Source organism: Cavia porcellus, unplaced genomic scaffold (assembly GCF_034190915.1).
Source record: "Cavia porcellus strain 051 isolate PalLab524CR breed Dunkin Hartley unplaced genomic scaffold, mCavPor4.1 scaffold_28, whole genome shotgun sequence".
Classification (NCBI taxonomy): domain Eukaryota; kingdom Metazoa; phylum Chordata; class Mammalia; order Rodentia; family Caviidae; genus Cavia; species Cavia porcellus.
In genome coordinates this window covers 49,727,340-49,753,245 of record NW_026947511.1, presented here as the reverse complement: position 1 = coordinate 49,753,245, position 25,906 = coordinate 49,727,340, and the positions used below count along the sequence as shown (strand labels likewise).

Genomic DNA, 25,906 nt, shown 5'->3' with positions numbered 1-25,906 from the left:
ATCAAGATAAAACAGTATACTTCTGGTTAACATACCTTTCATATTTCTGAACAAGTGCTCAGAGTAAAACGGCAGTTGAAATTAAACTGAAAAAAATCTTAAATATAGCTCAAATTTAAGCAAAATGTAAAATTAGTAGTAAAGGTGCACAAGAGACACTACTTTATTTACTCTATGACCTATAAAATGAGGATACCTTTTGCTCCTTTAGTATTGCTTACAATTTGTTCTAATTTTCAGTATCTTTAATCAAACTGGATGAACAGTGGAAACTCACCATGTTTCGTTTGAAGTGTTTCTGCAAAACATATTTTGATGGAATCAGTGAGAGATCATATAAATGCAATCACAAATGATCACAAACTAGCAGTTTTAGAAAAATAAATCAACGTAAGTATTAGTAAATAAAGATAGTGAATGAGATAGTAAATGATAGAGAGACAGTGACATAGGGAGAAACAAGATGATTGACGGATTTTTAAAACTAAGTCTGTATCAAAATCACAAATAGATCCTACTTCGAAAACTTCAAGAAGGAGGGATTACAAAATGATTACAAATAACTGTAGCCAGATTTTAATTAGTTCATAAAATATTATTAAAATTTACCTTTGTCCTTTCTGAGTTGTTCTGAAAATGAAAACATACCGAACTCACAATCAAATAGAAACCAAATCATTCTAATATCACTGATATTCAGTGAGTGCTTTGCAGTGCTCAGCAGACAATTAGTAGATATGCTTGGAAGGGTAACATGAGATTAGAGGCAGGACACATTTCTTGTTTTTTAGAGCTGCTTACTCCATAGGTAGAAGTTAAAGCAAAGCGACTCTCACATCAGTTTGCCATTGTATTTATTAGTTTTTGGCCAGGACCCTGAAGGTACCGGGACACTAATAGAGAGATGCAGATCTTGGCTGTGAGGAAATGCTACCCACACACACTAATGAGAATTTATAAACAAAAAATGGGGAGGAAGTGTGGGAAATAGTGTACCGAAATTTAAATTGTGTATATTCTCAGGGGAAAGGTGAAGTAGTGCTATTTTCTCTGTCTGTCTCTTTCCTATCATTTAGCTTTCTTTTCTTTTGTGCTTCTATTGAGTTTCCATGGAGGAGAATCCATGTGACGTTTTACCAGAATTATATTACTTTTGATTACAGTCTCAGGGTGCATCTATTTCTTTATGGGAGAATCAAAAGTACTGGCATTTCATGGGCAAATTTTCAGTGAAATAGACATGCCCCAACATTTCCATTCCCAGTGTGGACTCCTTCAAATGTCAAAGCAAGCCTGAATCACGTAATTGTACAGGATTGTGGATGAAAACAGTATTTACTGTAGCACAAACTGGGAAGAATCCCTAAGTCCATAGGTAAAGGGTTAAAAACAATTGCACATACTCATCCAGTAGAGTGTTATTTACAAAGAAAACTAAAGTACTGGCACACATTACAACGTGTCAAATGTGGAAAACTCTATACTTGTGAAAGTAGGCAGCTACAAAATGTCATATACTTTGTAGTGTCCTTGATGTGTGGTAAGCCGAGCAGAAGATTCCATAGAAAAAGCAGAATAGTGACTGTCAAAGGCTGAGTTAAGTGTAGGAAAGCAGACCTGACTGCTCATGATGCCCGGAGTGCACCGGCTCCCGCTCTGGGATCTACAAGCATGTGAGTGGCACAGCCCTGAAGTGTACTGCAAGTTACTGAATGTGTGCTGTAGAGGGCCTGACTCAGCTCACCATGGCTTTCACCTCAATTAAAGCCACTAATCAGTACACGCCATCATGAAATGAAATATGAAAGCGTCAACTCAGACAATGAAGAACTGGCCTAGCTTAAGTACCATAATTTGTAGACATGTGATGCTGAAATATCTTCCTAGTTACCTCTAAACTATCTTTTGCTTTCCTGAACTAGTAGTTACAGAAAAATTTGGCAGTTGACAAAACAAATAGCAAATCTTTTAAAACAGATGAATTTAAACAACAACAAGAAAAAAAAAAACCAAAAAAAAAAAAAAAAAAAAAACTCCTAAATGAGTGTTAGAAGTGTGCCAGAGGCAATGGGGCTTTTATCATAAATCTTGAAGATGAAGATTTCCTTCACATCTTTGTTACTGATAAAGTTATGGCTCTATCGGTAATATCCTTATGAGAGGAAATCAAGATTAGAAAAATCACCATTTTCTCTTAAGTTCAGTTTCAAAACTATTAAAGAATATTGAGGAAATCAGTGAAGTAATTTACAATTGCAATCAAAATGATCAAAAAATAGATGTGGCGAAAAGTGAATTAAGGTTTACAGAAGTAATTTAATATAAATAGAATATTTAAAGGATTTTAGTTATTAAAATAGATAAAAATTACTAACTGATACTCCGAGAACGTAGTAATGAATAGCATAAAGATAAAACTGTAGTCATCCATACCTGTAAGAAGGTTGTATTTTGTACTTAAAGTGTTATTAAAACTCACCCTTCTCTTCTTTGAGTTGATCTGATAAAATAAAAACATACAAAAATCACAGTGAAACATAAACGAAGTGATTCTATCGTGATTGATAGTTCTTGAATGCTCCTCTGCAACAGGCTTTATTCAAATGTTTTAAAGGGCATCGTGTTTACCATCTACCATGCTCAGAAACTAAATTAGTAAGCACATGTGGAAGAGTACCACGATATTAGAGGAAGGACACCCGTCTTGTCAATTTTCACAATTTCTTGTTCTCGAGTTAAACATTTCTGAAATGGGAGTCTGACAGTATTTTGCCATTTTATGTATTTATTTCGCAAGGGCCCTGAAGGAACAGTGATGACCTCGATATGTCTGTGAGAGCAGAGTGTGAACCAGACACATACTCTAATATTTCTTTTTGTGGTAGATGAATCTTGTCATCATCTACTACTGTCAAGTGATGATTTTATATAACAAATATTATGCCTCTATAGCACCTGCATAACTCCAAGCTTTATTGAAAAATAGCCTTTCATCTTCCATTACAAACATGTCTTTCCAAAGCTGAGTTGGTGATGCATTAATATCTAGACGTATATTCCCTTCAAGAGAATTTGACACCCTCAGTCTGCGAATGTGGCTTGATAAACATTAAGGTTCACTGTAGGATGATTAGCTATACTGACAGACATTATTTTGCGGCACATCTAAGTAGCAGGCTGTGAAAGATTTTCAGAGCCATTTATTCATTATAAAGAAGTATTAGTGAGCTGAGTTTTGTGTGCTACACAGCTTTCTGAGAAGTAAGGTTATGCACCTGTGAAGTCCGGTGAGGAAAATCATGTCAGTGGCTGTGACTGGCCCGATGACTAAACTCCACGGGACGTACTAACACCCCATCACCTTTTACATAGATGACTGAAGAACCTGCCATGTTTTTTTATGGCACAATTTATTTCCTCTTTTCTTTTCTGTTCCTCCAATGGTTCTCTGCTTTGTACTGATACCTCATTTACTGGCTCCTCTATGTTTTCAGCACCTTTCCTGCTTATGTCCACTCATTCTCTTTCACTTTGTTTGTTGTCATCTTCATAATGAAATTCTCATATTATCAGACAAATTTAAAAAATGTAAAATTATAATTCTGTTTGCTACTGATTTTCAATAATGTACTGCAATGGGTTCTAAACATTTCTTTTTTCAGATTTTATTTAAATATATACAAGGGGAGAGAATATAAGTTGTTTGTATATTTTAATTTTAAAGAGAAATGTTTTACTATATCAAAAGGACTCTGTGTGAAGGAAGACTCTTTCATTACCATGTTGCAATGTACAAGTAGTTAATGTCCTTTGAAAATGACCACATTTCTGAGAAAAATCCCTGCCTAGAAAAAAATCTCTGTGGTATAAATGAGCCTCTGATGCATATCTTTGTATTTTCCTGCACTGAAAATATTTACTCAAACTTAAGAAAAGGCTATCAAATATCTTACCGAAATAACTTTGGAGTAAACGCAACTGCAAAGTGTGCAATATGATATTTCTTGATGCCCTTTGATTTTGGAGTGGAGGTTTAGAAATGAAAATGAGGGCAGAGCAATAAAAGACAAATGAAAACTTTGAATGTAATAAAAATTTGCACAGTGTGTAAATGAAAATGTACACTTTCAGCTTAATGACAAAAAAATAACAGTTCCTTTTAGAAACATAGAGAGGGACAGAAGATGGATGTTTCTGCCATGAAGAGGGAAAAAGAACAGGCCCATAGAAAGGTGCCCAGTATCTCTGGTGACATTGAAGATACAAATTAAAGCAGTAATACAGCAACTGAGAGGTACTAAGTTGGCTCTTCTGGATAAATACAAACATGTAAGAGTCTTGGAAGCATCTAAACAAGTTCATATTTTTTAATTCCTTACTGGAAAAACGAAATAGTGCTATTATCCTATCTCTTTTTTTCTGATTGTCTATCTTTCATTTTGAAATGTGTATACATAATACGATTCTTGTATGAGATAAATCATATGATATTTTTGCTTCTGAGTCAGTTTTACTTCACTTGACAGTTTGGACTCAAGGTGCATCTGTTGTTCTTCAGTTGGCTCAACAATAGAGATATTTGAGCAGGATACATTTCAGGATATATGTAAAAAGAAACACAGTGACATGGCAATTCAATCCCCAGTCACAGGCTCCTTCAAATTTAAAGCAGGTACTCAAACCTGCTCTTGTGTGGTAGGATGCACCGAGGTCTCAAGCTAGTGAAGTCCCAGTGTTAACCATGAGGTGAACGGAGATAGGATTTCACATGGATGTTTGACTGGTATTCAGACTTAGATGTACTTGCTGAATGGCACTCTGCCATGACAAGATGGCAAGTATTGACGGAAGTTACAACTTGATGAATTTGGATAACTGTGTACACAGGCAAGAAGGCTGACTCAGATGTTCACACCCTGACAGAGGAATGAGGAAACCCAAGTAGGTAAATTCCCAGAGACAGAGCCGAAAAGGGGTTCTCAGAGCAACCACAAGTGTCTTCTTGTGAGCTGGAGTCAGTTTTGCATACTGACTCTCTGGGAGGTATGTGAAGGTCTACACAGCACGTTTAATGTGCAAAGTGTCACTGGACAGTACACTTCACAGGAGTATTTTAATTCTGGTCGAGTTTTACATCAATAAAAATAGCTAGTCAGTAGAAGTGTTCTTCACCTGAAAGGAGTGATTCTTCCATGGAATGGAGAACGTTTTGTGGAAATTTCTTAATTTTTGTGTTTATCAAGATAAAACAGTATACTTCTGGTTAACATACCTTTCATATTTCTGAACAAGTGCTCAGAGTAAAACGGCAGTTGAAATTAAACTGAAAAAAATCTTAAATATAGCTCAAATTTAAGCAAAATGTAAAATTAGTAGTAAAGGTGCACAAGAGACACTACTTTATTTACTCTATGACCTATAAAATGAGGATACCTTTTGCTCCTTTAGTATTGCTTACAATTTGTTCTAATTTTCAGTATCTTTAATCAAACTGGATGAACAGTGGAAACTCACCATGTTTCGTTTGAAGTGTTTCTGCAAAACATATTTTGATGGAATCAGTGAGAGATCATATAAATGCAATCACAAATGATCACAAACTAGCAGTTTTAGAAAAATAAATCAACGTAAGTATTAGTAAATAAAGATAGTGAATGAGATAGTAAATGATAGAGAGACAGTGACATAGGGAGAAACAAGATGATTGACGGATTTTTAAAACTAAGTCTGTATCAAAATCACAAATAGATCCTACTTCGAAAACTTCAAGAAGGAGGGATTACAAAATGATTACAAATAACTGTAGCAAGATTGTAATTAGTTCATAAAATATTATTAAAATTTACCTTTGTCCTTTCTGAGTTGTTCTGAAAATGAAAACATACCGAACTCACAATCAAATAGAAACCAAATCATTCTAATATCACTGATATTCAGTGAGTGCTTTGCAGTGCTCAGCAGACAATTAGTAGATATGCTTGGAAGGGTAACATGAGATTAGAGGCAGGACACATTTCTTGTTTTTTAGAGCTGCTTACTCCATAGGTAGAAGTTAAAGCAAAGCGACTCTCACATCAGTTTGCCATTGTATTTATTAGTTTTTGGCCAGGACCCTGAAGGTACCGGGACACTAATAGAGAGATGCAGATCTTGGCTGTGAGGAAATGCTACCCACACACACTAATGAGAATTTATAAACAAAAAATGGGGAGGAAGTGTGGGAAATAGTGTACCGAAATTTAAATTGTGTATATTCTCAGGGGAAAGGTGAAGTAGTGCTATTTTCTCTGTCTGTCTCTTTCCTATCATTTAGCTTTCTTTTGCTTTTGTGCTTCTATTGAGTTTCCATGGAGGAGAATCCATGTGACGTTTTACCAGAATTATATTACTTTTGATTACAGTCTCAGGGTGCATCTATTTCTTTATGGGAGAATCAAAAGTACTGGCATTTCATGGGCAAATTTTCAGTGAAATAGACATGCCCCAACATTTCCATTCCCAGTGTGGACTCCTTCAAATGTCAAAGCAAGCCTGAATCACGTAATTGTACAGGATTGTGGATGAAAACAGTATTTACTGTAGCACAAACTGGGAAGAATCCCTAAGTCCATAGGTAAAGGGTTAAAAACAATTGCACATACTCATCCAGTAGAGTGTTATTTACAAAGAAAACTAAAGTACTGGCACACATTACAACGTGTCAAATGTGGAAAACTCTATACTTGTGAAAGTAGGCAGCTACAAAATGTCATATACTTTGTAGTGTCCTTGATGTGTGGTAAGCCGAGCAGAAGATTCCATAGAAAAAGCAGAATAGTGACTGTCAAAGGCTGAGTTAAGTGTAGGAAAGCAGACCTGACTGCTCATGATGCCCGGAGTGCACCGGCTCCCGCTCTGGGATCTACAAGCATGTGAGTGGCACAGCCCTGAAGTGTACTGCAAGTTACTGAATGTGTGCTGTAGAGGGCCTGACTCAGCTCACCATGGCTTTCACCTCAATTAAAGCCACTAATCAGTACACGCCATCATGAAATGAAATATGAAAGCGTCAACTCAGACAGTGAAGAACTGGCCTAGCTTAAGTACCATAATTTGTAGACATGTGATGCTGAAATATCTTCCTAGTTACCTCTAAACTATCTTTTGCTTTCCTGAACTAGTAGTTACAGAAAAATTTGGCAGTTGACAAAACAAATAGCAAATCTTTTAAAACAGATGAATTTAAACAACAACAAGAAAAAAAAAAACCAAAAAAAAAAAAAAACTCCTAAATGAGTGTTAGAAGTGTGCCAGAGGCAATGGGGCTTTTATCATAAATCTTGAAGATGAAGATTTCCTTCACATCTTTGTTACTGATAAAGTTATGGCTCTATCGGTAATATCCTTATGAGAGGAAATCAAGATTAGAAAAATCACCATTTTCTCTTAAGTTCAGTTTCAAAACTATTAAAGAATATTGAGGAAATCAGTGAAGTAATTTACAATTGCAATCAAAATGATCAAAAAATAGATGTGGCGAAAAGTGAATTAAGGTTTACAGAAGTAATTTAATATAAATAGAATATTTAAAGGATTTTAGTTATTAAAATAGATAAAAATTACTAACTGATACTCCGAGAACGTAGTAATGAATAGCATAAAGATAAAACTGTAGTCATCCATACCTGTAAGAAGGTTGTATTTTGTACTTAAAGTGTTATTAAAACTCACCCTTCTCTTCTTTGAGTTGATCTGATAAAATAAAAACATACAAAAATCACAGTGAAACATAAACGAAGTGATTCTATCGTGATTGATAGTTCTTGAATGCTCCTCTGCACCAGGCTTTATTCAAATGTTTTAAAGGGCATCGTGTTTACCATCTACCATGCTCAGAAACTAAATTAGTAAGCACATGTGGAAGAGTACCACGATATTAGAGGAAGGACACCCGTCTTGTCAATTTTCACAATTTCTTGTTCTCGAGTTAAACATTTCTGAAATGGGAGTCTGACAGTATTTTGCCATTTTATGTATTTATTTCGCAAGGGCCCTGAAGGAACAGTGATGACCTCGATATGTCTGTGAGAGCAGAGTGTGAACCAGACACATACTCTAATATTTCTTTTTGTGGTAGATGAATCTTGTCATCATCTACTACTGTCAAGTGATGATTTTATATAACAAATATTATGCCTCTATAGCACCTGCATAACTCCAAGCTTTATTGAAAAATAGCCTTTCATCTTCCATTACAAACATGTCTTTCCAAAGCTGAGTTGGTGATGCATTAATATCTAGACGTATATTCCCTTCAAGAGAATTTGACACCCTCAGTCTGCGAATGTGGCTTGATAAACATTAAGGTTCACTGTAGGATGATTAGCTATACTGACAGACATTATTTTGCGGCACATCTAAGTAGCAGGCTGTGAAAGATTTTCAGAGCAATTTATTCATTATAAAGAAGTATTAGTGAGCTGAGTTTTGTGTGCTACACAGCTTTCTGAGAAGTAAGGTTATGCACCTGTGAAGTCCGGTGAGGAAAATCATGTCAGTGGCTGTGACTGGCCCGATGACTAAACTCCACGGGACGTACTAACACCCCATCACCTTTTACATAGATGACTGAAGAACCTGCCATGTTTTTTTATGGCACAATTTATTTCCTCTTTTCTTTTCTGTTCCTCCAATGGTTCTCTGCTTTGTACTGATACCTCATTTACTGGCTCCTCTATGTTTTCAGCACCTTTCCTGCTTATGTCCACTCATTCTCTTTCACTTTGTTTGTTGTCATCTTCATAATGAAATTCTCATATTATCAGACAAATTTAAAAAATGTAAAATTATAATTCTGTTTGCTACTGATTTTCAATAATGTACTGCAATGGGTTCTAAACATTTCTTTTTTCAGATTTTATTTAAATATATACAAGGGGAGAGAATATAAGTTGTTTGTATATTTTAATTTTAAAGAGAAATGTTTTACTATATCAAAAGGACTCTGTGTGAAGGAAGACTCTTTCATTACCATGTTGCAATGTACAAGTAGTTAATGTCCTTTGAAAATGACCACATTTCTGAGAAAAATCCCTGCCTAGAAAAAAATCTCTGTGGTATAAATGAGCCTCTGATGCATATCTTTGTATTTTCCTGCACTGAAAATATTTACTCAAACTTAAGAAAAGGCTATCAAATATCTTACCGAAATAACTTTGGAGTAAACGCAACTGCAAAGTGTGCAATATGATATTTCTTGATGCCCTTTGATTTTGGAGTGGAGGTTTAGAAATGAAAATGAGGCCAGAGCAATAAAAGACAAATGAAAACGTGGAATGTAATAAAAATTTGCACAGTGTGTAAATGAAAATGTACACTTTCAGCTTAATGACAAAAAAATAACAGTTCCTTTTAGAAACATAGAGAGGGACAGAAGATGGATGTTTCTGCCATGAAGAGGGAAAAAGAACAGGCCCATAGAAAGGTGCCCAGTATCTCTGGTGACATTGAAGATACAAATTAAAGCAGTAATACAGCAACTGAGAGGTACTAAGTTGGCTCTTCTGGATAAATACAAACATGTAAGAGTCTTGGAAGCATCTAAACAAGTTCATATTTTTTAATTCCTTACTGGAAAAACGAAATAGTGCTATTATCCTATCTCTTTTTTTCTGATTGTCTATCTTTCATTTTGAAATGTGTATATATAATACGATTCTTGTATGAGATAAATCATATGATATTTTTGCTTCTGAGTCAATTTTACTTCACTTGACAGTTTGGACTCAAGGTGCATCTGTTGTTCTTCAGTTGGCTCAACAATAGAGATATTTGAGCAGGATACATTTCAGGATATATATAAAAAGAAACACAGTGACATGGCAATTCAATCCCCAGTCACAGGCTCCTTCAAATTTAAAGCAGGTACTCAAACCTGCTCTTGTGTGGTAGGATGCACCGAGGTCTCAAGCTAGTGAAGTCCCAGTGTCAACCATGAGGTGAACGGAGATAGGATTTCACATGGATGTTTGACTGGTATTCAGACTTAGATGTACTTGCTGAATGGTACTCTGCCATGACAAGATGGCAAGTATTGACGGAAGTTACAACTTGATGAATTTGGATAACTGTGTACACAGGCAAGAAGGCTGACTCAGATGTTCACACCCTGACAGAGGAATGAGGAAACCCAAGTAGGTAAATTCCCAGAGACAGAGCCGAAAAGGGGTTCTCAGAGCAACCACAAGTGTCTTCTTGTGAGCTGGAGTCAGTTTTGCATACTGACTCTCTGGGAGGTATGTGAAGGTCTACACAGCACGTTTAATGTGCAAAGTGTCACTGGACAGTACACTTCACAGGAGTATTTTAATTCTGGTCGAGTTTTACATCAATAAAAATAGCTAGTCAGTAGAAGTGTTCTTCACCTGAAAGGAGTGATTCTTCCATGGAATGGAGAACGTTTTGTGGAAATTTCTTAATTTTTGTGTTTATCAAGATAAAACAGTATACTTCTGGTTAACATACCTTTCATATTTCTGAACAAGTGCTCAGAGTAAAACGGCAGTTGAAATTAAACTGAAAAAAATCTTAAATATAGCTCAAATTTAAGCAAAATGTAAAATTAGTAGTAAAGGTGCACAAGAGACACTACTTTATTTACTCTATGACCTATAAAATGAGGATACCTTTTGCTCCTTTAGTATTGCTTACAATTTGTTCTAATTTTCAGTATCTTTAATCAAACTGGATGAACAGTGGAAACTCACCATGTTTCGTTTGAAGTGTTTCTGCAAAACATATTTTGATGGAATCAGTGAGAGATCATATAAATGCAATCACAAATGATCACAAACTAGCAGTTTTAGAAAAATAAATCAACGTAAGTATTAGTAAATAAAGATAGTGAATGAGATAGTAAATGATAGAGAGACAGTGACATAGGGAGAAACAAGATGATTGACGGATTTTTAAAACTAAGTCTGTATCAAAATCACAAATAGATCCTACTTCGAAAACTTCAAGAAGGAGGGATTACAAAATGATTACAAATAACTGTAGCAAGATTGTAATTAGTTCATAAAATATTATTAAAATTTACCTTTGTCCTTTCTGAGTTGTTCTGAAAATGAAAACATACCGAACTCACAATCAAATAGAAACCAAATCATTCTAATATCACTGATATTCAGTGAGTGCTTTGCAGTGCTCAGCAGACAATTAGTAGATATGCTTGGAAGGGTAACATGAGATTAGAGGCAGGACACATTTCTTGTTTTTTAGAGCTGCTTACTCCATAGGTAGAAGTTAAAGCAAAGCGACTCTCACATCAGTTTGCCATTGTATTTATTAGTTTTTGGCCAGGACCCTGAAGGTACCGGGACACTAATAGAGAGATGCAGATCTTGGCTGTGAGGAAATGCTACCCACACACACTAATGAGAATTTATAAACAAAAAATGGGGAGGAAGTGTGGGAAATAGTGTACCGAAATTTAAATTGTGTATATTCTCAGGGGAAAGGTGAAGTAGTGCTATTTTCTCTGTCTGTCTCTTTCCTATCATTTAGCTTTCTTTTGCTTTTGTGCTTCTATTGAGTTTCCATGGAGGAGAATCCATGTGACGTTTTACCAGAATTATATTACTTTTGATTACAGTCTCAGGGTGCATCTATTTCTTTATGGGAGAATCAAAAGTACTGGCATTTCATGGGCAAATTTTCAGTGAAATAGACATGCCCCAACATTTCCATTCCCAGTGTGGACTCCTTCAAATGTCAAAGCAAGCCTGAATCACGTAATTGTACAGGATTGTGGATGAAAACAGTATTTACTGTAGCACAAACTGGGAAGAATCCCTAAGTCCATAGGTAAAGGGTTAAAAACAATTGCACATACTCATCCAGTAGAGTGTTATTTACAAAGAAAACTAAAGTACTGGCACACATTACAACGTGTCAAATGTGGAAAACTCTATACTTGTGAAAGTAGGCAGCTACAAAATGTCATATACTTTGTAGTGTCCTTGATGTGTGGTAAGCCGAGCAGAAGATTCCATAGAAAAAGCAGAATAGTGACTGTCAAAGGCTGAGTTAAGTGTAGGAAAGCAGACCTGACTGCTCATGATGCCCGGAGTGCACCGGCTCCCGCTCTGGGATCTACAAGCATGTGAGTGGCACAGCCCTGAAGTGTACTGCAAGTTACTGAATGTGTGCTGTAGAGGGCCTGACTCAGCTCACCATGGCTTTCACCTCAATTAAAGCCACTAATCAGTACACGCCATCATGAAATGAAATATGAAAGCGTCAACTCAGACAGTGAAGAACTGGCCTAGCTTAAGTACCATAATTTGTAGACATGTGATGCTGAAATATCTTCCTAGTTACCTCTAAACTATCTTTTGCTTTCCTGAACTAGTAGTTACAGAAAAATTTGGCAGTTGACAAAACAAATAGCAAATCTTTTAAAACAGATGAATTTAAACAACAACAAGAAAAAAAAAAACCAAAAAAAAAAAAAAAACTCCTAAATGAGTGTTAGAAGTGTGCCAGAGGCAATGGGGCTTTTATCATAAATCTTGAAGATGAAGATTTCCTTCACATCTTTGTTACTGATAAAGTTATGGCTCTATCGGTAATATCCTTATGAGAGGAAATCAAGATTAGAAAAATCACCATTTTCTCTTAAGTTCAGTTTCAAAACTATTAAAGAATATTGAGGAAATCAGTGAAGTAATTTACAATTGCAATCAAAATGATCAAAAAATAGATGTGGCGAAAAGTGAATTAAGGTTTACAGAAGTAATTTAATATAAATAGAATATTTAAAGGATTTTAGTTATTAAAATAGATAAAAATTACTAACTGATACTCCGAGAACGTAGTAATGAATAGCATAAAGATAAAACTGTAGTCATCCATACCTGTAAGAAGGTTGTATTTTGTACTTAAAGTGTTATTAAAACTCACCCTTCTCTTCTTTGAGTTGATCTGATAAAATAAAAACATACAAAAATCACAGTGAAACATAAACGAAGTGATTCTATCGTGATTGATAGTTCTTGAATGCTCCTCTGCACCAGGCTTTATTCAAATGTTTTAAAGGGCATCGTGTTTACCATCTACCATGCTCAGAAACTAAATTAGTAAGCACATGTGGAAGAGTACCACGATATTAGAGGAAGGACACCCGTCTTGTCAATTTTCACAATTTCTTGTTCTCGAGTTAAACATTTCTGAAATGGGAGTCTGACAGTATTTTGCCATTTTATGTATTTATTTCGCAAGGGCCCTGAAGGAACAGTGATGACCTCGATATGTCTGTGAGAGCAGAGTGTGAACCAGACACATACTCTAATATTTCTTTTTGTGGTAGATGAATCTTGTCATCATCTACTACTGTCAAGTGATGATTTTATATAACAAATATTATGCCTCTATAGCACCTGCATAACTCCAAGCTTTATTGAAAAATAGCCTTTCATCTTCCATTACAAACATGTCTTTCCAAAGCTGAGTTGGTGATGCATTAATATCTAGACGTATATTCCCTTCAAGAGAATTTGACACCCTCAGTCTGCGAATGTGGCTTGATAAACATTAAGGTTCACTGTAGGATGATTAGCTATACTGACAGACATTATTTTGCGGCACATCTAAGTAGCAGGCTGTGAAAGATTTTCAGAGCAATTTATTCATTATAAAGAAGTATTAGTGAGCTGAGTTTTGTGTGCTACACAGCTTTCTGAGAAGTAAGGTTATGCACCTGTGAAGTCCGGTGAGGAAAATCATGTCAGTGGCTGTGACTGGCCCGATGACTAAACTCCACGGGACGTACTAACACCCCATCACCTTTTACATAGATGACTGAAGAACCTGCCATGTTTTTTTATGGCACAATTTATTTCCTCTTTTCTTTTCTGTTCCTCCAATGGTTCTCTGCTTTGTACTGATACCTCATTTACTGGCTCCTCTATGTTTTCAGCACCTTTCCTGCTTATGTCCACTCATTCTCTTTCACTTTGTTTGTTGTCATCTTCATAATGAAATTCTCATATTATCAGACAAATTTAAAAAATGTAAAATTATAATTCTGTTTGCTACTGATTTTCAATAATGTACTGCAATGGGTTCTAAACATTTCTTTTTTCAGATTTTATTTAAATATATACAAGGGGAGAGAATATAAGTTGTTTGTATATTTTAATTTTAAAGAGAAATGTTTTACTATATCAAAAGGACTCTGTGTGAAGGAAGACTCTTTCATTACCATGTTGCAATGTACAAGTAGTTAATGTCCTTTGAAAATGACCACATTTCTGAGAAAAATCCCTGCCTAGAAAAAAATCTCTGTGGTATAAATGAGCCTCTGATGCATATCTTTGTATTTTCCTGCACTGAAAATATTTACTCAAACTTAAGAAAAGGCTATCAAATATCTTACCGAAATAACTTTGGAGTAAACGCAACTGCAAAGTGTGCAATATGATATTTCTTGATGCCCTTTGATTTTGGAGTGGAGGTTTAGAAATGAAAATGAGGCCAGAGCAATAAAAGACAAATGAAAACGTGGAATGTAATAAAAATTTGCACAGTGTGTAAATGAAAATGTACACTTTCAGCTTAATGACAAAAAAATAACAGTTCCTTTTAGAAACATAGAGAGGGACAGAAGATGGATGTTTCTGCCATGAAGAGGGAAAAAGAACAGGCCCATAGAAAGGTGCCCAGTATCTCTGGTGACATTGAAGATACAAATTAAAGCAGTAATACAGCAACTGAGAGGTACTAAGTTGGCTCTTCTGGATAAATACAAACATGTAAGAGTCTTGGAAGCATCTAAACAAGTTCATATTTTTTAATTCCTTACTGGAAAAACGAAATAGTGCTATTATCCTATCTCTTTTTTTCTGATTGTCTATCTTTCATTTTGAAATGTGTATATATAATACGATTCTTGTATGAGATAAATCATATGATATTTTTGCTTCTGAGTCAATTTTACTTCACTTGACAGTTTGGACTCAAGGTGCATCTGTTGTTCTTCAGTTGGCTCAACAATAGAGATATTTGAGCAGGATACATTTCAGGATATATATAAAAAGAAACACAGTGACATGGCAATTCAATCCCCAGTCACAGGCTCCTTCAAATTTAAAGCAGGTACTCAAACCTGCTCTTGTGTGGTAGGATGCACCGAGGTCTCAAGCTAGTGAAGTCCCAGTGTCAACCATGAGGTGAACGGAGATAGGATTTCACATGGATGTTTGACTGGTATTCAGACTTAGATGTACTTGCTGAATGGTACTCTGCCATGACAAGATGGCAAGTATTGACGGAAGTTACAACTTGATGAATTTGGATAACTGTGTACACAGGCAAGAAGGCTGACTCAGATGTTCACACCCTGACAGAGGAATGAGGAAACCCAAGTAGGTAAATTCCCAGAGACAGAGCCGAAAAGGGGTTCTCAGAGCAACCACAAGTGTCTTCTTGTGAGCTGGAGTCAGTTTTGCATACTGACTCTCTGGGAGGTATGTGAAGGTCTACACAGCACGTTTAATGTGCAAAGTGTCACTGGACAGTACACTTCACAGGAGTATTTTAATTCTGGTCGAGTTTTACATCAATAAAAATAGCTAGTCAGTAGAAGTGTTCTTCACCTGAAAGGAGTGATTCTTCCATGGAATGGAGAACGTTTTGTGGAAATTTCTTAATTTTTGTGTTTATCAAGATAAACCAGTATACTTCTGGTTAACATACCTTTCATATTTCTGAACAAGTGTTCAGAGTAAAACGGCAGTTGAAATTAAACTGAAAAAAATCTTAAATATAGCTCAAATTTAAGCAAAATGTAAAATTAGTAGTAAAGGTGCACAAGAGACACTACTTTATTTACTCTATGACCTATAAAATGAGGATACCTTTTGCTCCTTTAGTATTGCTTACAATTTGTTCTAATTTTCAGTATCTTTAATCAAACTGGATGAACAGTGGAAACTCACCATGTTTCGTTTGAAGTGTTTCTGCAAAACATATTTTGATGGAATCAGTGAGAGATCATATAAATGCAATCACAAATGATCAAAAACTAGCAGTTTTAGAAAAATAAATCAACGTAAGTATTAGTAAATAAAGATAGTGAATGAGATAGTAAATGATAGAGAGACAGTGACATAGGGAGAAACAAGATGATTGACGGATTTTTAAAACTAAGTCTGTATCAAAATCACAAATAGATCTTACTTCGAAAACTTCAAGAAGGAGGGATTACAAAATGATTACAAATAACTGTAGCAAGATTGTAATTAGTTCATAAAATATTATTAAAATTTATCTTTGTCCTTTCTGAGTTGTTCTGAAAATGAAAACATACCGAACTCACAATCAAATAGAAACCAAATCATTCTAATATCACTGATATTCAGTGAGTGCTTTGCAGTGCTCAGCAGACAATTAGTAGATATGCTTGGAAGGGTAACATGAGATTAGAGGCAGGACACATTTCTTGTTTTTTAGAGCTGCTTACTCCATAGGTAGAAGTTAAAGCAAAGCGGCTCTCACATCAGTTTGCCATTGTATTTATTAGTTTTTGGCCAGGACCCTGAAGGTACCGGGACACTAATAGAGAGATGCAGATCTTGGCTGTGAGGAAATGCTACCCACACACACTAATGAGAATTTATAAACAAAAAATGGGGAGGAAGTGTGGGAAATAGTGTACCGAAATTTAAATTGTGTATATTCTCAGGGGAAAGGTGAAGTAGTGCTATTTTCTCTGTCTGTCTCTTTCCTATCATTTAGCTTTCTTTTGCTTTTGTGCTTCTATTGAGTTTCCATGGAGGAGAATCCATGTGACGTTTTACCAGAATTATATTACTTTTGATTACAGTCTCAGGGTGCATCTATTTCTTTATGGGAGAATCAAAAGTACTGGCATTTCATGGGCAAATTTTCAGTGAAATAGACATGCCCCAACATTTCCATTCCCAGTGTGGACTCCTTCAAATGTCAAAGCAAGCCTGAATCACGTAATTGTACAGGATTGTGGATGAAAACAGTATTTACTGTAGCACAAACTGGGAAGAATCCCTAAGTCCATAGGTAAAGGGTTAAAAACAATTGCACATACTCATCCAGTAGAGTGTTATTTACAAAGAAAACTAAAGTACTGGCACACATTACAACGTGTCAAATGTGGAAAACTCTATACATGTGAAAGTAGGCAGCCACAAAAGGTCATATACTTTGTAGTGTCCTTGATGTGTGGTAAGTTGAGCAGAAGATTCCATAGAAAAAGCAGAATAGTGACTGTCAAAGGCTGAGTTAAGTGTAGGAAAGCAGACCTGACTGCTCATGATGCCCGGAGTGCACTGGCTCCCGCTCTGGGATCTACAAGCATGTGAGTGGCACAGCCCTGAAGTGTACTGCAAGTTACTGAATGTGTGCTGTAGAGGGCCTGACTCAGCTCACCATGGCTTTCACCTCAATTAAAGCCACTAATCAGTACACGCCATCATGAAATGAAATATGAAAGCGTCAACTCAGACAGTGAAGAACTGGCCTAGCTTAAGTACCATAATTTGTAGACATGTGATGCTGAAATATCTTCCTAGTTACCTCTAAACTATCTTTTGCTTTCCTGAACTAGTAGTTACAGAAAAATTTGGCAGTTGACAAAACAAATAGCAAATCTTTTAAAACAGATGAATTTAAACAACAACAAGAAAAAAAAAAACCAAAAAAAAAAAACCCTCCTAAATGAGTGTTAGAAGTGTGCCAGAGGCAATGTGGCATTTATCATAAATCTTGAAGATGAAGATTTCCTTCACATCTTTGTTACTGATAAAGTTATGGCTCTATCGGTAATATCCTTATGAGAGGAAATCAAGATTAGAAAAATCACCATTTTCTCTTGTAAGTGCAGTTTCAAAACTAATAAAGAATATTGAGGAAATCAGTGAAGTAATTTACAATTGCAATCAAAAACGATCAAAAAATAGATGTGGCGAAAAGTGAATTAAGGTTTACAGAAGTAATTTAATATAAATAGAATATTTAAAGGATTTTAGTTATTAAAATAGATAAAAATTACTAACTGATACTCCGAGAACGTAGTAATGAATAGCATAAAGATAAAACTGTAGTCATCCATACCTGTAAGAAGGTTGTATTTTGTACTTAAAGTGTTATTAAAACTCACCCTTCTCTTCTTTGAGTTGATCTGATAAAATAAAAACATACAAAAATCACAGTGAAACATAAACGAAGTGATTCTAACGTGATTGATAGTTCTTGAATGCTCCTCTGCACCAGGCTTTATTCAAATGTTTTAAAGGGCATCGTGTTTACCATCTACCATGCTCAGAAACTAAATTAGTAAGCACATGTGGAAGAGTACCACGATATTAGAGGAAGGACACCCGTCTTGTCAATTTTCACAATTTCTTGTTCCCGAGTTAAACATTTCTGAAATGGGAGTCTGACAGTATTTTGCCATTTTATGTATTTATTTCGCAAGGGCCCTGAAGGAACAGTGATGACCTCGATATGTCTGTGAGAGCAGAGTGTGAACCAGACACATACTCTAATATTTCTTTTTGTGGTAGATGAATCTTGTCATCATCTACTATTGTCAAGTGATGATCTTATATAACAAATATTATGCCTCTATAGCACCTGCATAACTCCAAGCTTTATTGAAAAATAGCCTTTCATCTTCCATTACAAACATGTCTTTCCAAAGCTGAGTTGGTGATGCATTAATATCTAGACGTATATTCCCTTCAAGAGAATTTGACACCCTCAGTCTGCGAATGTGGCTTGATAAACATTAAGGTTCACTGTAGGATGATTAGCTATACTGACAGACATTATTTTGCGGCACATCTAAGTAGCAGGCTGTGAAAGATTTTCAGAGCAATTTATTCATTATAAAGAAGTATTAGTGAGCTGAGTTTTGTGTGCTACACAGCTTTCTGAGAAGTAAGGTTATGCACCTGTGAAGTCCGGTGAGGAAAATCATGTCAGTGGCTGTGACTGGCCCGATGACTAAACTCCACGGGACTTACTAACACCCCATCACCTTTTACATAGATGACTGAAGAACCTGCCATGTTTTTTTATGGCACAATTTATTTCCTCTTTTCTTTTCTGTTCCTCCAATGGTTCTCTGCTTTGTACTGATACCTCATTTACTGGCTCCTCTATGTTTTCAGCACCTTTCCTGCTTATGTCCACTCATTCTCATTCACTTTGTTTGTTGTCATCTTCATAATGAAATTCTCATATTATCAGACAAATTTAAAAAATGTAAAATTATAATTCTGTTTGCTACTGATTTTCAATAATGTACTGCAATGGGTTCTAAACATTTCTTTTTTCAGATTTTATTTAAATATATACAAGGGGAGAGAATATAAATTGTTTGTATATTTTAATTTTAAAGAGAAATGTTTTACTATATCAAAAGGACTCTGTGTGAAGGAAGACTCTTTCATTACCATGTTGCAATGTACAAGTAGTTAATGTCCTTTGAAAATGACCACATTTCTGAGAAAAATCCCTGCCTAGAAAAAAATCTCTGTGCTATAAATGAGCCTCTGATGCATATCTTTGTATTTTCCTGCACTGAAAATATTTACTCAAACTTAAGAAAAGGTTATCAAATATCTTACCGAAATAACTTTGGAGTAAACGCAACTGCAAAGTGTGCAATATGATATTTCTTGATGCCCTTTGATTTTGGAGTGGAGGTTTAGAAATGAAAATGAGGGCAGAGCAATAAAAGACAAATGAAAACTTTGAATGTAATAAAAATTTGCACAGTGTGTAAATGAAAATGTACACTTTCAGCTTAATGACAAAAAAATAACAGTTCCTTTTAGAAACATAGAGAGGGACAGAAGATGGATGTTTCTGCCATGAAGAGGGAAAAAGAACAGGCCCATAGAAAGGTGCCCAGTATCTCTGGTGACATTGAAGATACAAATTAAAGCAGTAATACAGCAACTGAGAGGTACTAAGTTGGCTCTTCTGGATAAATACAAACATGTAAGAGTCTTGGAAGCATCTAAACAAGTTCATATTTTTTACTTCCTTACTGGAAAAAGGAAATAGTGCTATTATCCTATCTCTTTTTTTCTGATTGTCTATCTTTCATTTTGAAATGTGTATATATAATACGATTCTTGTATGAGATAAATCATATGATATTTTTGCTTCTGATTCAGTTTTACTTCACTTGACAGTTTGGACTCAAGGTGCATCTGTTGTTCTTCAGTTGGCTCAACAATAGAGATATTTGAGCAGGATACATTTCAGGATATATATAAAAAGAAACACAGTGACATGGCAATTCAATCCCCAGTCACAGGCTCCTTCAAATTTAAAGCAGGTACTCAAACCTGCTCTTGTGTGGTAGGATGCACCGAGGTCTCAAGCTAGTGAAGTCCCAGTGTCAACCATGAGGTGAACGGAGATAGGATTTCACATGGATGTTTGACTGGTATTCAGACTTAGATGTACTTGCTGAATGGTACTCTGCCATGACAAGATGGCAAGTATTGACGGAAGTTACAACTTGATGAATTTGGATAACTGTGTACACAGGCAAGAAGGCTGACTCAGATGTTCACACCCTGACAGAGGAATGAGGAAACCCAAGTAGGTAAATTCCCAGAGACAGAGCCGAAAAGGGGTTCTCAGAGCAACCACAAGTGTCTTCTTGTGAGCTGGAGTCAGTTTTGCATACTGACTCTCTGGGAGGTATGTGAAGGTCTACACAGCACGTTTAATGTGCAAAGTGTCACTGGACAGTACACTTCACAGGAGTATTTTAATTCTGGTCGAGTTTTACATCAATAAAAATAGCTAGTCAGTAGAAGTGTTCTTCACCTGAAAGGAGTGATTCTTCCATGGAATGGAGAACGTTTTGTGGAAATTTCTTAATTTTTGTGTTTATCAAGATAAAGCAGTATACTTCTGGTTAACATACCTTTCATATTTCTGAACAAGTGTTCAGAGTAAAACGGCAGTTGAAATTAAACTGAAAAAAATCTTAAATATAGCTCAAATTTAAGCAAAATGTAAAATTAGTAGTAAAGGTGCACAAGAGACACTACTTTATTTACTCTATGACCTATAAAATGAGGATACCTTTTGCTCCTTTAGTATTGCTTACAATTTGTTCTAATTTTCAGTATCTTTAATCAAACTGGATGAACAGTGGAAACTCACCATGTTTCGTTTGAAGTGTTTCTGCAAAACATATTTTGATGGAATCAGTGAGAGATCATATAAATGCAATCACAAATGATCAAAAACTAGCAGTTTTAGAAAAATAAATCAACGTAAGTATTAGTAAATAAAGATAGTGAATGAGATAGTAAATGATAGAGAGACAGTGACATAGGGAGAAACAAGATGATTGACGGATTTTTAAAACTAAGTCTGTATCAAAATCACAAATAGATCCTACTTCGAAAACTTCAAGAAGGAGGGATTACAAAATGATTACAAATAACTGTAGCCAGATTGTAATTAGTTCATAAAATATTATTAAAATTTACCTTTGTCCTTTCTGAGTTGTTCTGAAAATGAAAACATACCGAACTCACAATCAAATAGAAACCAAATCATTCTAATATCACTGATATTCAGTGAGTGCTTTGCAGTGCTCAGCAGACAATTAGTAGATATGCTTGGAAGGGTAACATGAGATTAGAGGCAGGACACATTTCTTGTTTTTTAGAGCTGCTTACTCCATAGGTAGAAGTTAAAGCAAAGCGAATCTCACATCAGTTTGCCATTGTATTTATTAGTTTTTGGCCAGGACCCTGAAGGTACTGGGACACTAATAGAGAGATGCAGATCTTGGCTGTGAGGAAACGCTACCCACACACACTAATGAGAATTTATAAACAAAAAATGGGGAGGAAGTGTGGGAAATAGTGTACCGAAATTTAAATTGTGTATATTCTCAGGGGAAAGGTGAAGTAGTTCTATTTTCTCTGTCTGTCTCTTTCCTATCATTTATCTTTCTTTTGCTTTTGTGCTTCTATTGAGTTTCCATGGAGGAGAATCCATGTGACGTTTTACCAGAATTATATTACTTTTGATTACAGTCTCAGGGTGCATCTATTTCTTTATGGGAGAATCAAAAATACTGGCATTTCATGGGCAAATTTTCAGTGAAATAGACATGCCCCAACATTTCCATTCCCAGTGTGGACTCCTTCAAATGTCAAAGCAAGCCTGAATCACGTAATTGTACAGGATTGTGGATGAAAACAGTATTTACTGTAGCACAAACTGGGAAGAATCCCTAAGTCCATAGGTAAAGGGTTAAAAACAATTGCACATACTCATCCAGTAGAGTGTTATTTACAAAGAAAACTAAAGTACTGGCACACATTACAACGTGTCAAATGTGGAAAACTCTATACATGTGAAAGTAGGCAGCCACAAAATGTCATATACTTTGTAGTGTCCTTGATGTGTGGTAAGCCGAGCAGAAGATTCCATAGAAAAAGCAGAATAGTGACTGTCAAAGGCTGAGTTAAGTGTAGGAAAGCAGACCTGACTGCTCATGATGCCCGGAGTGCACCGGCTCCCGCTCTGGGATCTACAAGCATGTGAGTGGCACAGCCCTGAAGTGTACTGCAAGTTACTGAATGTGTGCTGTAGAGGGCCTGACTCAGCTCACCATGGCTTTCACCTCAATTAAAGCCACTAATCAGTACACGCCATCATGAAATGAAATATGAAAGCGTCAACTCAGACAGTGAAGAACTGGCCTAGCATAAGTACCATAATTTGTAGACATGTGATGCTGAAATATCTTCCTAGTTACCTCTAAACTATCTTTTGCTTTCCTGAACTAGTAGTTACAGAAAAATTTGGCAGTTGACAAAACAAATAGCAAATCTTTTAAAACCGATGAATTTAAACAACAACAAGAAAAAAAAAAAACCAAAAAAAAAAACAAAAAAAAAAAACTCCTAAATGAGTGTTAGAAGTGTGCCAGAGGCAATGGGGCATTTATTATAAATCTTGAAGATGAAGATTTCCTTCACATCTTTGTTACTGATAAAGTTATGGCTCTATCGGTAATATCCTTATGAGAGGAAATCAAGATTAGAAAAATCACCATTTTCTCTTGTAAGTGCAGTTTCAAAACTAATAAAGAATATTGAGGAAATCAGTGAAGTAATTTACAATTGCAATCAAAAATGATCAAAAATAGATGTGGCGAAAAGTGAATTAAGGTTTACAGAAGTAATTTAATATAAATAAAATATTTAAAGGATTTTAGTTATTAAAATAGATAAAAATTACTAACTGACACTCCGAGAACGTAGTAATGAATAGCATAAAGATAAAACTGTAGTCATCCATACCTGTAAGAAGGTTGTATTTTGTACTTAAAGTGTTATTAAAACTCACCCTTCTCTTCTTTGAGTTGATCTGATAAAATAAAAACATACAAAAATCACAGTGAAACATAAACGAAGTGATTCTAACGTGATTGATAGTTCTTGAATGCTCCTCTGCACCAGGCTTTATTCAAATGTTTTAAAGGGCATCGTGTTTACCATCTACCATGCTCAGAAACTAAATTAGTAAGCACATGTGGAAGAGTACCACGATATTAGAGGAAGGACACCCGTCTTGTCAATTTTCACAGTTTCTTGTTCTCGAGTTAAACATTTCTGAAATGGGAGTCTGACAGTATTTTGCCATTTTATGTATTTATTTCGCAAGGGCCCTGAAGGAACAGTGATGACCTCGATATGTCTGTGAGAGCAGAGTGTGAACCAGACACATACTCTAATATTTCTTTTTGTGGTAGATGAATCTTGTCATCATCTACTATTGTCAAGTGATGATCTTATATAACAAATATTATGCCTCTATAGCACCTGCATAACTCCAAGCTTTATTGAAAAATAGCCTTTCATCTTCCATTACAAACATGTCTTTCCAAAGCTGAGTTGGTGATGCATTAATATCTAGACGTATATTCCCTTCAAGAGAATTTGACACCCTCAGTCTGCGAATGTGGCTTGATAAACATTAAGGTTCACTGTAGGATGATTAGCTATACTGACAGACATTATTTTGCGGCACATCTAAGTAGCAGGCTGTGAAAGATTTTCAGAGCAATTTATTCATTATAAAGAAGTATTAGTGAGCTGAGTTTTGTGTGCTACACAGCTTTCTGAGAAGTAAGGTTATGCACCTGTGAAGTCCGGTGAGGAAAATCATGTCAGTGGCTGTGACTGGCCCGATGACTAAACTCCACGGGACGTACTAACACCCATCACCTTTTACATAGATGACTGAAGAACCTGCCATGTTTTTTTATGGCACAATTTATTTCCTCTTTTCTTTTCTGTTCCTCCAATGGTTCTCTGCTTTGTACTGATACCTCATTTACTGGCTCCTCTATGTTTTCAGCACCTTTCCTGCTTATGTCCACTCATTCTCATTCACTTTGTTTGTTGTCATCTTCATAATGAAATTCTCATATTATCAGACAAATTTAAAAAATGTAAAATTATAATTCTGTTTGCTACTGATTTTCAATAATGTACTGCAATGGGTTCTAAACATTTCTTTTTTCAGATTTTATTTATATATATACAAGGGGAGAGAATATAAGTTGTTTGTATATTTTAATTTTAAAGAGAAATGTTTTACTATATCAAAAGGACTCTGTGTGAAGGAAGACTCTTTCATTACCATGTTGCAATGTACAAGTAGTTAATGTCCTTTGAAAATGACCACATTTCTGAGAAAAATCCCTGCCTAGAAAAAAATCTCTGTGCTATAAATGAGCCTCTGATGCATATCTTTGTATTTTCCTGCACTGAAAATATTTACTCAAACTTAAGAAAAGGTTATCAAATATCTCCCCGAAATAACTTTGGAGTAAACACAACTGCAAAGTGTGCAATATGATATTTCTTGATGCCCTTTGATTTTGGAGTGGAGGTTTAGAAATGAAAATGAGGCCAGAGCAATAAAAGACAAATGAAAACTTTGAATGTAATAAAAATTTGCACAGTGTGTAAATGAAAATGTACACTTTCAGCTTAATGACAAAAAAATAACAGTTCCTTTTAGAAACATAGAGAGGGACAGAAGATGGATGTTTCTGCCATGAAGAGGGAAAAAGAACAGGCCCATAGAAAGGTGCCCAGTATCTCTGGTGACATTGAAGATACAAATTAAAGCAGTAATACAGCAACTGAGAGGTACTAAGTTGGCTCTTCTGGATAAATACAAACATGTAAGTGTCTTGGAAGCATCTAAACAAGTTCATATTTTTTACTTCCTTACTGGAAAAACGAAATAGTGCTATTATCCTATCTCTTTTTTTCTGATTGTCTATCTTTCATTTTGAAATGTGTATATATAATACGATTCTTGTATGAGATAAATCATATGATATTTTTGCTTCTGAGTCAGTTTTACTTCACTTGACAGTTTGGACTCAAGGTGCATCTGTTGTTCTTCAGTTGGCTCAACAATAGAGATATTTGAGCAGGATACATTTCAGGATATATATAAAAAGAAACACAGTGACATGGCAATTCAATCCCCAGTCACAGGCTCCTTCAAATTTAAAGCAGGTACTCAAACCTGCTCTTGTGTGGTAGGATGCACCGAGGTCTCAAGCTAGTGAAGTCCCAGTGTCAACCATGAGGTGAACGGAGATAGGATTTCACATGGATGTTTGACTGGTATTCAGACTTAGATGTACTTGCTGAATGGTACTCTGCCATGACAAGATGGCAAGTATTGACGGAAGTTACAACTTGATGAATTTGGATAACTGTGTACACAGGCAAGAAGGCTGACTCAGATGTTCACACCCTGACAGAGGAATGAGGAAACCCAAGTAGGTAAATTCCCAGAGACAGAGCCG

At 35.6% G+C, this 25,906-nt stretch overlaps 1 protein-coding gene across 1 annotated transcript in view; it reads right to left on the bottom strand.

Annotated features, from left to right (window-relative positions):
• Positions 1-16,407, bottom strand: part of LOC134473835 (butyrophilin subfamily 1 member A1-like) — a 66,758-nt gene extending 50,351 nt beyond the window's left edge. The window contains exon 1 of the mRNA XM_063239512.1: positions 16,310-16,407. Coding sequence (XP_063095582.1) covers positions 16,310-16,379 — 70 coding nt within the window. The 5' untranslated portion in view covers positions 16,380-16,407. The remainder of the gene's footprint in view (positions 1-16,309) is intronic.
• Between the last annotated feature and the right edge of the window lie 9,499 nt (positions 16,408-25,906).